The 13,398-nt window shown below is 40.8% G+C and overlaps 1 protein-coding gene across 3 annotated transcripts in view; it reads right to left on the bottom strand.

Annotated features, from left to right (window-relative positions):
- Positions 1–13,398, bottom strand: part of ARMC2 (armadillo repeat containing 2) — a 107,878-nt gene that overhangs the window by 59,305 nt on the left and 35,175 nt on the right. For all 3 annotated transcript variants that reach the window (XM_040474326.1, XM_040474327.1, XM_040474328.1), the window contains 2 exons: positions 8,341–8,417; positions 3,316–3,414 (listed from right to left, as the gene is read on the bottom strand). In XM_040474326.1, coding sequence (XP_040330260.1) covers positions 3,316–3,414; positions 8,341–8,417 — 176 coding nt within the window. The remainder of the gene's footprint in view (positions 1–3,315; positions 3,415–8,340; positions 8,418–13,398) is intronic.

Below are 13,398 nucleotides of genomic sequence, written 5' to 3'. Positions count from 1 at the left end.
TCTGTTGATGAAAACAATGATCAATGTTTTTCTCTGAGAACAATGCTCATTATCTGAGAAAAGAGGGCTCAAATGGAACAAAATCTCAAAATGTCACCTCACCCACCATTATTTACAGGTGGTTATTACAAGAGAGGGGAGAGTAAAAAAAAAAAAAGGCATTAGTTGGAAAATAGGAGAAACCTAGAACATCTTGTTTTATAGGTAGAAGTCTGAGGGCAACAATTTTTGAAAGTGGTATCCATACCAATAGGCATAAAGGAAGAAAATTACCACACAAAATGGAATATGAGGGGAAATATAAGAATCCAAGGTCTAAGATATTCAGTTGAAAAATATTATCTGGTAGATTCCATCACAGAATTTAAAATTAGGAAACCAATCTTAAATAAATACCATAATGTGCTCTTAAAAGCCCACACAGAGGAAGTGTGTGCCTGAAGAAGGAAATGACTCAGGCCATTTTTAGCTCTTTTCAACAATAACATCTAAGAAAAAATTTTAAACCTCAATAGCTCAGTAACCTTCAATGCCTTTCAGTTATGCACTTAAATAAATGAATTTTTGGGAAATGACTTAGACTAACTTTAGATAAAGGGGAAAACCTGAGCTCTATTGTAAGAACGCTTTTGTTTTGTTGTTTGATTCTTCTGTTACTGGCAGTTTCTTCACAAACCCCAAGTCCAGGCCGTGGACCACTCTCTGGTAGAGGGTAGACCTCAAGGCATTTGTCTAATACTTCCCTCTGCAAACTCTTCAGCATGGTGCATTCAACTAGGAGTAGCTGTTTTAGCTTAAAATAAGTTAAAAAGGAAAGGCTCACGGGTCAAATTTTAAACTGTCGATCAAATTAACTTTACACCAGTTGGTTTGTAATAAATGCCATATAGCCTCAAAAGACAACTTGAACTTAAGAGCTTTCAAGATTCTCAAAGGGCTGAAGCTAGTGGGTGAAAGTTTGATAAGTAACAGAAAGCAATGTAGCCTCAAAGTAACTTCTCCCCCATGAGATACTTATTAATTGCAAAGGAGAAAACAGTAACTTCACAGTGGAAAAACCTAGATACCACCTTCCCCGAGTGATCAAAGTTCATACCCCCAGTAATGGACCGGGTCAGCATCATGTGCCTTCTGCTATGATGCACTGAGAAGGACACAGCAGTATTCATGCCACACACCTTCCCCAAATGCCTAGTCTGGGTCTAACTGTGAGAAACTACCAGAGAAAACTAGCTTGTGGGGGCAGTCTATAACATAATTGGCAAATATGTCAAGATCATGAAAGAGCTATGACAAATAACTTGAACTTATGATCCGGGATTTGCTTTTTCTATAAAGGAAATTATTAGGGTAACTGGCAAAATCTGAATATGGTTTGTATAGCATTGTAGGATAATTTGCAGATATGTAACAGAATGTCCTTGTTTCTTAAAATGTGTGCCAGAGTCCTAGGGATAAGGGACATCGCGTTGGCAATTTGTTCTCAAATGGTTCAAAAAAGGAAAAAAAACAATGCCTATGTGTGTGTGGTGGTGGTGGTGGTGGTGGGGGATACCGAGAAAAAGAGAGCAAGAGGGGGGAAGAGAGAAAGAGAATAATGAAGTAAATGTGGTAAAACATGTATATTTGGGAAATCTGAGGTAAGGGCATACAGGATTTCTTTGTACTATTCTTGAAACTTTTCTATAACTCTGAAATTATGGAAAAATAAAACGGAAAATAAGAATTAAAGGAAGGGAAGAGGAGGGGAGAGGAGGAAAGGGGAGGGAAAAAGAAAGAGAGAGAGGGGGAGGGAGGGAGGGAGGAAGGAAGGATGGAAGGGGAAGGAAGAAAGAAAGATGCTCAAAAGCTCAAGTAACCCAGTCCTTCCCCCATGTACTGTTCTTAAAGTTGCATCTGGGAGAGGGAGAGATGCCATACTTCAGGGCCAACAATCCTCCGAGAAGGCAGATTCACCCACATTTCAAATCCCAAACTCCAGTTCAATTTTCTCTGTTGGTGTTCTCAGAACTCTCGTAAAATCTTTCAGACTGAAGACTTCCTCTGAGACAGGGCTTCGTGCCCCAGACCACTCTTCCTACTGTGCTCTCCCTAGCATGTTCTCCTTTGTTAACCTTTGCCCAGACTGATTGCTCGTCACTAGTTTTTGCACACATCTCCTAAAATAAAGGGCCCAAAGTTAAGCTGGCTCGCTAATCTGAGGGTGAAAATTAGTAGCTGCAGAGGGAGGAAAGTCATCACTCAGTGGTTTTGAGCTGCAGTGGACAGAGATGATGGTCCAGTCTAAACCACCATCACCTGGCATGAGAACACTGCCGTGCAGAGATTAGGTGGTTCCCCCACAGCCACAGGCTTAGTTAGTAGCAACACCGGAGCCAGAAACCCTGCCCAGGGCTCCCGCATGAACCACAAACACAGCCAAGTACAACAGGGAGCCAAGGAGCCGTGAGGCCATTCGAACCTTTTGGGAAGTAGGTCTTTTACATGACTTCGTTGCTTGCTGGGGAGGACTTACTTACCCTGCTTCTCTGAGGTCCTCTTCCCAAGGCTATCCTGCGGTTTGCTCCTCCATGGAGCACTCATTCCACAATGCCTGGTGAGGGCCTACTATGTGTGTGTGCCAGTTGCTGAGCTTAGCCTGGAGCCGTGACTACAGCTCCAGAGGGAGCCCATTTTCACTACAGAAATGGAATCTCTAAGGAGCCGGGAAGGAGAGACGGCAGGGGTCATGCTCCTGACAACCTTTCCACAGGTCACCTTTTGTAGAGACCCACTGATCACCGGCCTTTACTGCTGGGACACTTCAGAGTATGAGGGCTGGGCGCACTCCAGGTTGCTTCCAGCTCTGAGTGGCATTCCCAACAGGTGTGGGAGCCTTACAAGAGTAGGAAATACACCTTTGGATCTAGAAAACCATCGGCACACCTGCCACAGATGCCAGTCTATGAGAGTTAGTCAAAGTTTCAGGGGCCTGAAATCTGTTTTAATCTTTCACTTTCATGTATTAACTGTCACCCTGGAGAGTTCAAACCAGCATTTCCTTGGGCGGATAGAAGGTGATGAATTCATTTATATTCCATGGGGGATTTTAGAAGTAAGCTCTCTTCCAGCATTTAAAGTGTAATTTTTAGTCACTAAAAATTAGGTTTGCATGTACTTCATATATACATTATTAGGTGAATAAAGAGATAACTCCATTTGTTTTTGAACATGTTCACAGAAATGGTAGTCAAAGCATACTAAAAATATCAGTGCAATGGGGAACATATAAATAACTACAGACATTCTCAATTTAAAACAAACTTGTTTTTTTACCCTTTTCTAATTCATGCAAAATCGGTACGATCCTTGTATTCCAAAAGACTTCGTCTACTTCTATTTCTGTATCCTTTTCTTGCAAGTTGGCTTTTGAGACTGCAAAAGAAACCCAGATCAGGAGAAAGCTGTGAAAAAGGAGTTGTACCTAGAGCACCATCTCAGGTCTGCTATTCATCACTAAAATTAACCAACTTTGTAATTAAATTATACCTCGCCCCCTAAGCCCAACTAATTCTAATTAGAACTATGTGTCTCTTAATAAAAGCACCTCAAATCAAACTCAAGATAAGATCATGTAAAGAAATTAGAACTTGAAACTCTGGTTGGGACATTGTGTAATGTCTTAAGCTTTGTCAATGTTGGAATTATTGTAAGGCAAACAGGTGGTAATTTTGTTTTGTTTGTTTGTTTGTTTGTTTGTTTTTAAGTAAGCTCTACACCCAACACAGGGCATGAACTCATGACACTGAGATCTAGAGCTACATGCTACACTGACTGAGCCAGCCAGGTGCCCAGGAAGACAGATAGTTTTGAGTTATTTTTTATTTTAAATGTACTACTCTGTACTCTCCGTAATATGGAATAAATAGAAAACTATAGATATGTAAAGAATAAGGATTTTGAAAATGTTTGATGAAAATTTTTCTCAAAGGAAGAAGGCCTGCAGAAACTTTCTTTCCTATAGAAAATAAAATGTCCACATCATTGTGCGGCGTGGTGGGAAAAGCCTGTGCTTTGGGCATTGACAGATGTCAGTTCAGATCACAGCTTCATCACAGATGTACTGGGTGACCGGGGTCTGGTTTTTCACCCTTTCTGAGCCTCATCGGTGAAACAGAAGACGAAAATCTTTGCCTTCGGGGCTATGAGAATTAAAAGACATGATATAGGTAAAGCTCAGAGCCCAGTGCCTAACGTCTAGCAACAACAAATGTGAATTTCATTTTCCTAATTAAAAAGCAACAGGCCACTGCTGTCTGAAGTTTATCCAGCTGCATAATACCAGCGAATTATCAAAAACAGATGCTGCCCATGAATGAAGGCTGTAGAAGAGTAATAGCTACCATTGATCGGGTACTTTAAGATGCAGCATGCCTCTATTTAATTTTTGTAACAACATTATGAGGAGGTGCCCAAATTTTCTCCATTTCCAGATGAAGAAAGTGGGGCTCAGGAGTATTAAGTTACCTGCCCACGGTCATATAGCTCCATAGCCCTTGCACTTGACCTCTCTCTATGCTATTCCACCGCTACAGCAAAAACAGTAAACTGAAAGGTAGGAGGGAAATGTGAATCATATTAGAAACTGCAAATCATGATTACATTTCACACAGGCTATATCTCACTATCTAAAGCAAGACAGTGTAGTTGGAGGAGGCACTGCTGTGCGAACCCTCAGGAGCAGTGCTTAGCCTCCCTTCTCTGAAGTCTGCCCCATAAGGCCTTCACATGGTGCCCAGTCTATACTGGTTTAGAGTCTGTGCCCGCTCAGAGTGGACCCAGTACCGATCAGTCAAGTGTCCACAGTGGGTGCCTAGATCCTACATATATCACATGAAGACTTAGAAATGATAGAGATGGGGTGGCTCATCTGGTTAAGTGTCAAACTTCAGCTCAGGTCATGATCTCTCAGTTCATGAGTTCAAGCCCTGCACCCGGCTCTGTGTTGACAGCTTAGAGCCTGAAGCCTGCTTCAGATTCTGCGTCTCCTTCCCTCCTTCCCAGGCCCCTTGCCTGCTTGTGCTCTGTCTCTCTCAAAAATGAATAAACACACAAAGAAAGAAAAGAAATGATAAGCACAACGAGGGTTTCATAGAGAGGAAGGAGAGAGAGAGAGAGAGCAATGAAAAGGTGTATGGCCTATTTATTTTTAGATTGTTTTAACTGGGCAACAAAACAAAACAAAACAAAACAACCGGCTGACCAGGGAGGCCTGTTAAGAGCACAGGTTCTAGATTCACTGTCTGGGTTTGAATCCTAGCTCTCCCACCTACTAGCTGGTAGACTGTGGGCAAGTCGCATCACTTTGCTCTGTAAAATGAGGTAAGAAGGGTCATTTCCAAGTTAGGATTAGGGGTTATTAATTTCTTTTGTGCTCCTGTATTTATATTACTCTTGAGAAGAAAAGAAATATACATACAGTCTACACTTCCCAGGTGCACGGTGACAATGGCACCCAGGAGAAGCAGGGAGACTATGCAATTTACCCATGCCTCCCAGTGCACGGAGGCCCCCTCTAATCCGCTCCACCCTGAGAATAGCCATTCCAGTTGCAGTGAGTCCAGGCTTGCCTCTTATCAAGGCTTCCTGATATGAAGAGGGGATGATGTACGCTGGGTGTGAAGAGCATTTGAGCAGAAAAAGTAGACAGAAAGGGGTTGTCAACGAAGCTATAATTAAATAGTGTAGGTGTGCTGTCAACAGTTTGCATAGCACATCTTCACATAATCTGTCTAACCCATAAAGAAAAATTCACCATAATACACAAAGGTGCAATGTCTTTAGGACAAAATCGGTCCACGTTAGTACGGGCTCACAATCCCTTATCCAAAGCCTTTGGAGCAGATGTGGTTTGGGATTCAAAAAGTTTTGAACCTTAGTAAGGCAAAATGGTACACACTGCATATTACACACCACCCCCAGTAGGGTCTTCCGGCAGCACCCTGCAGCAAGATATGTGCATATTCACGCCAATAAAAGAAAGACTAATCTTGGCCTACCATCAGTTCAGGTCAGGCACGGCCACTAAATGAGTCTGAAAAATACTTCAGCTTTCAGAGCATTCCCAAGCTGCAGCTTTGGGATTTCAGAACCGTAGGTAATGGATGCTAGACCACCATCTCAATCTTTTAGGTCATTACTTTTATGAGCCTACCCTAACCTTGATAAATTACAGGTACGGAGTCTAAAAGTAAACCTGAATATTCAAGCAGAATACATGGCTGCTCATAGTCCCAAGTATCTGACACAAAGTCCAAAGAATGTGAATAAAGTCAACATATATCAAGGCAAGTGAAAAGCCAGAAGATAATAACTCAGACAAATAATTTAATCACCAAATATTTATGGCATACTTAAGTTTACTAGAAATACAGACTCCAAGTCCAATAAGTCCAAATCAGCATTTTTACCTCCCATGCAATATGCTGTTAAATAAAACAGCTCTGTGAGAAACGATGATTATCAATCTGCTTCTCAGGACAAACAAAATCAATAACATGCTCACCCTGGGAAGAACTGAATTACAGGGGGGAGCCAGAAATCACAGAACAGTTTGTTTAACCTTGGGAAAGGAAAGGTTCTTGCAGGCCCTTCCGACTTGTCTCCTCTCAGAGAAGTGAACCAGACACTGTGGCGTAAGGGTTCAGCCCTCTCCCAAGAATCAGTGTGAGCGGTGGTGCCCAGCTCCAGCCTTTGCACGTCTTCCCCCCCCTTGTGCCCCTCCCCCAACTCTGCTTTCTGCAAAAATCCCATTTTATATACTTAACCAGTCTCCATTCTAGCAACTGAAGCATGGAATCCTGTGATTACTCTTTAAGATTTACAAAAACTAAATAAATAAACTTTGCCTCAGTCTTGGGCAACAACCTAATATTTTAGAAAGCACTTTCCTCTAGGTTCACAGTTTGCTAAATATAAAAATTATGATTCAACAGGAAATTGGGTAAGTCAAGCAGAAATTTCAGCATGTTTTTGACGATTTTGCTGTCTCAGTGGTTATAGGTTTTAACCACAGCTTTGAGCTCTGGATACAAAAACTTGACACAATGTTTATTGGCTGATGTTTTTAGCAAGTAAGTGTAAAATCCTTAGCAACAATTCTGATGTGGAAATCAGTCTAAGATTTTCCTGAGTGTTACAGAAATTCCCATTGGCCACAAAAGTCATTTTATTGATAAGAAGTTAGTTGTGAAAGTAATAAAATACTTTTCGAGCCCGATAGTTTGGTTTCATAAAATTTCATGTGCACGAAAATAGTGCGAAGAATATAACAAACACCTGTGTACCCACAAATAGTTTGGTCAAATATGAATCGTATTTTTAGCCTCTCCCTTATTTCAAAGAAATAAACATTACAGATATAGGTGCCTCCCCCTGTCCATTCCCCCTCCTTCCTCTCCCTCCAACGGTCACTGCCATTCTAAATTTCTTTGTTTTTAGTGTTTATTTATTTTTGAGACAGAAAGAGAAAGAGTATGAGTGGGGGAGGGGCAGAGAGAGAAGGAGACACAGAATCTGAAGCAGGCTCCAGGCTCTGAGCTGTCAGCACAGAGCCTGACGCAGGGGCTTAAACTCAGGAACCATGAGATCATGACCTGAGCTGAAGTCAGACGCTTAATTGACTGAGCCACCCAGCATCCTGGGTCACTGCCATTTTAAATCAGGTGGTTATTTTTATCATGTTTGACTTTACATGTCACCACCTGGATCTGCATCCATAAACAGCATAATGTCATTGTTTCTGCAACTTAATGTTTTCATGTAATATTATGTGCACTCATTTCAGTCAATATTATAAGTGTAGTCTAATTCATGTTTCTAACCGCCATATTTCATTGCATGAATATATTTTGCATCATTTCTAGCCTGTGATTTATATTGTCATATATTTTTTTCTCAAAAGATTAAAGCCCCAAAAGGCTGAATTCACACAGTTAATACAGTTTCCTTTAAGTGAGCAATGATTTTGAACTCAGGTTTTGAACTTAAGAACTATGTCAGTGTCAGGTTTTACAATTTTCCAAGTGCTTTTACAAAATAATTTCTCGTACGATCACTAATACTGTAATCTATAAATGTTTGGGGCACTAGAACTGGGTAATGGTAAGAATTTTAAGACTTGTAAAAATAATAAAAAATGTATAAAAACAAATGTTGATGTGAGACCAAGTTGGACGAAGTTACTAGAGTTTTCAAACAGAGAGCCGACAGCAGACATGTTCAGTGTAAATGTCTTTCCTACAAATGGAGATGCTGATGAGGAAGGAGCACTGGAGACCTTTAAGAACACAAGCACCTCACCTGCTCTGGCTTCCAGTCGGCTCACGTCTGAGCTGCTGGAATATGATGAGGCTCTCGAACACCTCTTCCCCTGCTCCCTAGGAGGAAGAGGAATACGCACACCATTCAGCACAAAAACCAAAGTATTTCTCTTTCTATAAGTGTAGAGCTGGTTATATGTAGCTTGTCAAGAAACCACAGAGAATTGTTTATAAGATGTGGTTTGATACTCTATACCCCTTTAATTATAACATCTGATTTCCAACTAAGATTTATTGATTGAAAAACAAGTCGGATTTGCTTAAAATATTAAATAGTTACCAGAAACACCAAAAAGTAAATACATACATACATACATACATACATCCTAAGTTTACTTTGCAAATCAAAAAACTGATAAGGATATATACCACAAGAGGTCACTGTTGCAATAAGAAAGAACTCTGGTATGCAGGAATCACAAAAGACCAGCATTCAGGAGCTATAAGAGGCCCTTCCTCTCTCTCCCTGCACACAAGAAAGTTATTCCCAAATTGGTCAGATGTGCCCAAGGTCAAAAAGCAGGGTCAGGTGTGGAGCCCAGGTCTCATAATTTCCAATTCACAGTTCCTTCTACTTCATCACAGAGTATCCTGTTTCCATTTTAAAAATTCATTAGTGGGGCGCCTGGGTGGCGCAGTCGGTTAAGCGTCTGGCTTCAGCCAGGTCACGATCTCGCGGTCCGTTGAGTTCGAGCCCCGCGTCGGGCTCTGGGCTGATGGCTCAGAGCCTGGAGCCTCTTTCCGATTCTGTGTCTCCCTCTCTCTCTGCCCCTCCCCCATTCATGCTCTGTCTCTCTCTGTCCCAAAAATAAATAAAAAACGTTGAAAAAAAAAATTAAAAAAAAAATTCATTAGTGTTCCTCAAAATGCTTTATTTTTAGAAACAGTCTAAATGTGAAAAAATTGAAGGTAAATTCAGGAAGCCCCCAGATGATAATATTCTGTGTTCCAAATAAAAGACTAGTGGCTGGCCAATAGCAGGATTATATTGCCCCCCACCCCGCCTTTTTAAGGTTATAGTTAATGTAGAGACCATATGGGAAGGATACAACTTTTCTTTAGCTACAGTGATACTTAAAAGCACTTATTTTAAACATCTGTACAAAATTCCAAGGTAAAAAACACGGAGAGCAAGTTTTACAACATTTTTTTTTTTTATCAAAAAATCACAAAGAATGGATATACTTGTGGCCAGGGTCACTCACAAGCATCCAAATGTGTGCCTGTGTAATAAGATTCCTAGGAAATGTTCAGTGCTACCTCCTGGCCCTTGGCTTTTACTGCTGCCCTAAAGATTAGCTTCTCCAAATATCACTTTTTTCCATAAAATGTCCTTTTTTTAAAAACATTTGACACTTGGTTTTATCATTTAGTAGACTGAAGATCAAGCTAATCTTCCTCAAAATGTCTAATTATTTCATACTCTGAGACAATTGCTTTATTTTTATTCAGTGGAAAAACATAGATCTGGTAGCAAGATCTCCCTGGCGAATCAAAGAAAGAGTGTGGGTTGAGATGGATCTTCTTTGTCAACACTCTAAGAGTTGAGATTCAAATGGAACAGATCTCAAAGAAGACAAAAATAAAGTAGATCTACCCTATGAGAAGGTAAAATACCAAGAGTGTGACAGGGTGTGAGGCCAAGGAAGTTCTCACACTCATCACTCCTAGAAATAACAAGAAAGTCTGAGAACAATAGAGGCAAGTCCTTCTTTTCACTATTGTCCTAAGCAACTACTGAAATCAAGCAGGATAGTTTTCAACTAATAGCTTTCCAAAGTCACTGGTCCACTCCCTCTGAGTCATGGCCAGTGATGAGGTTGCCTCCCTAAATTATACCACATTTATGTATCCCCACTTCTGGGTGGGGGGAAAAAAAAGAAGGGTCCTTTTTCTTATGATATACCAAAGTTCAACAGTGCTGGGTCTGACTAATTCTCAAAAAGAGCATGGATTGGGATTTACTAATACCCTCCGTGATCATCAGTATACAGTGATTGAGTTTGCAGGCTCTGAATCCAAACTCCCTGGGTCCTGGGTCCAACACTTATCAGCTATGTGGATTTGGGCCACTTACTTAAGCTTTTAGCCTTGGTTTTCTAATCTTAATATGAGGGCAATTCCTCTCCTTAGTACAGTGACTGGTACGTTTGAAGAACTTAACAGTCAATGTTAGTATTTTCTTTTGTTCTGGGTCAACAAGCACCTGTCTGAATAATCCAATGCTGGATGTTATTGTGATAAAGAATATATGAAGAGTTGCCCTGAAGAAGTCTAAAATCTACTTGAAGGAATTAAGCACCTTTTTTTTTTAATGGAAAATTCCAATGGAGTCTCTAATCAAGTACTAGACTGTGAAAGTCAGCAGTTCATAAGAACTGGAGGGATGCTGAGAAGGAAGTGATTAGTGAGAGGGAGATGTGGGCCACAAAGTGGGTCTTAAAGAATAAAAGTTGAACCAGCAAGTGATAACATTACTCTCAGGAGAGAAGCATGAGCAGCCTGGTACTCAGAGTACGGGATAATTGCACAGGGCCAGCAAGGAAGGAATAGGAGGTTTCTGCTGGGACATACAGGGAACAGCTGCCTGAAACTCTGGGTGGAGGCAATGGGCTGGTCTGTTGGGCAGTAAGGAGCTGTCTTAGGTTCTATCGCAAGGAAGTAATGGGATCTGGAGTTGTGCCAAGAACATTTAGGAGACTTGGAGACAGGTAACAAGAACTAATTCTTCGGGGGAGCCAGTGGGACTGGAGAAAACAACAAATTGAAGAGATTCTGTAAATGAAAAGCTGATAGGATTGGTGGTTGATTTCAGGTAGAAGAAAGGACAGAAAGTGCACTTGGAGAAGCAGGATAGCAGGGTTGCCATCAACAGAAATGGGAAGGTTAGGGGGTAGAACAGTGTGAGGAGTAAAGCACACGTGAGGTTTGCCATATTGATTTCTGGTGAAAAATGGAGTATCGGCAAAGAAGATGTGGAAATCAGGAAAAGAGTTCTGTTAAAGCTCAGAGTGGTATATAGGAACTAGAGTCATCAGGTTTGTGGCTTGGAGACCAGAATCTCAGGACAAGGCCTTGTCAAATACTCATATAAAGGATCGCAAGGGGAAAAGGAGTGCAAAGGAAGAAGAGAAATAAAATATGTTCTCATGCATCTCAAGCATGCTGAGAAGACAGGCATGACTAACTCAGGTCAAAGAAGACAAAAACTGAGGAAGAACTGTCTAGTCTGACCAGGGTATGCCTTACAGGGCTTCTGGGGAGCAGTACAGAAGTCCCACAATAGGAGTGAGGTGGGGAGAGGGGCATCAAGAAAAGAAAATCCTCTCCCTGCCAGAGAAGAGAAGAATGGGTGGCCTTATAGTTAGTGGAAATCTGTTCTCCTGTAACTTCCTGGTTCTATGTACTAAATGGAGCCATATGAAACACATCTTTATCCTTCTTCCTCTTGACAATCCTTCACATATTTAAAAATGTGGTGTGACCACTTAACATCATCTCCTATGGTTTAAATCCCATGGTTCAATTAGCTACATCATTAGCTAATTATCATCATACTAATTAGCTGTGTGACTCCAGGTCCGTTTTCCAAACCAGGAAAGCTTTGGTTTCCTCATCTATATATGAGGGGGTGGTGAATAATAGTAACCCTCTATATAAGGTTGTCGTGAGAATTAAATGATCCAATGTGGGATTGCTAGCAGAATTCCAGGTACCTAGTAAGTACCCAGTACCCAGTAAATGTTTACTGTTATTACAGCTGCCATCACTGATGTCAGCAACGAATTTCTCCAGTCCCTCAACACATCCTCATGGGATGTGGTTTCAAATCTCTTTGCCAGCCTATTCAGTTACTCTGAGTGAGTGGCAGTTTGTCGGGATCCATTTAGAGTCTGGAACCCGGCACTGAGATAAAGGTATGGCCTGAGGAACAAAGAAGAGAGATTCTAAATAATGCAGCCTAGAGCTACATTAGTGGTTTTGGTGGTCACATCACAGTGTTGGTCAATTCTTGTTCTTTTTCTCACATATGCAGCAAATGCAGATTTTTCTCCATCCATGGTGGATTCATTAAATCTCACAGTTATATTAGGCAAAGGGATCCTGTCTATCAGATGTTTCTGTATTTTGATTCAGTCATCCAGTATAATTGTTCTTCTTCCCAGTTTCCTGTCCCATGTTGTCAAAGACCATAATTAATTTTCGTGCAATGATTTTTGATGTCCAATAATAAAACAATTCCAAAAATCATTCTTTAAAGCTCTTTTGTGAAATTCTTCTAGGAGGCAGAATAACACCATTTAATTAGTTACGGTATCTTCATCTACAAATAACAATAACAACAACAAAAACCTAATTCTAACAGACTTACCCCCAAAATGGAATATACTGGCTCATATAATCTAAAAGTTGAACACTAGGGTGGGTTTTAGGTGTGGTGTGATCAGGGCTTTGGCTCCATCTTTCTGCAGTTCTATCGGTTCTGCCCTTCCTTTGTTTTGTAATCAGGCTGGAGTAGTGAAGAAGGTGAAATGGCTATATGGCATTCCCAGGCCTCTGATCGACTACCGATCAGAGCAAAAGTAAGGTGTTCTCTTCCCAGTCACTGACTGGAGTCCTACATTTCACTCTGAACACCAGAACCAAGTTCTGTCGTAAAGGCAATGCCACACACAGGCTGACTGCTCATCCACCAATCAGTCACAATAACAACACCTACTTCTGGACCACATATGCACTGAAGAAATAAAGTATATTTCTTTAAAAATATTCTAAAATTCAGATTTCTCTATTATTTAGACAGGTTTTTCAATTATTTTGATTAAGTCAGAGTTCAGCAAGCGTTTTCTTAAAGAGCCAGACAGTATACATTTTACACTTTGCAGGCCAAATGGCAAAATAGAAGCTATTATGTAAGTACTTTTGTAACCATTTAAGTGTAATGACTTAAAGATGTATAAACCATTCTTAGCTCAAGGGCTGTATAACAGAACAAACCAAAACAGGTGGCTGGCCAGATTTGGCTCCTGGGCTGTAG

This window comes from Herpailurus yagouaroundi, unplaced genomic scaffold (assembly GCF_014898765.1).
Source record: "Herpailurus yagouaroundi ecotype Mexico unplaced genomic scaffold, PumYag 139, whole genome shotgun sequence".
Lineage (NCBI taxonomy): Eukaryota > Metazoa > Chordata > Mammalia > Carnivora > Felidae > Herpailurus > Herpailurus yagouaroundi.
This window is presented reverse-complemented; position numbering and strand designations above follow the sequence as displayed.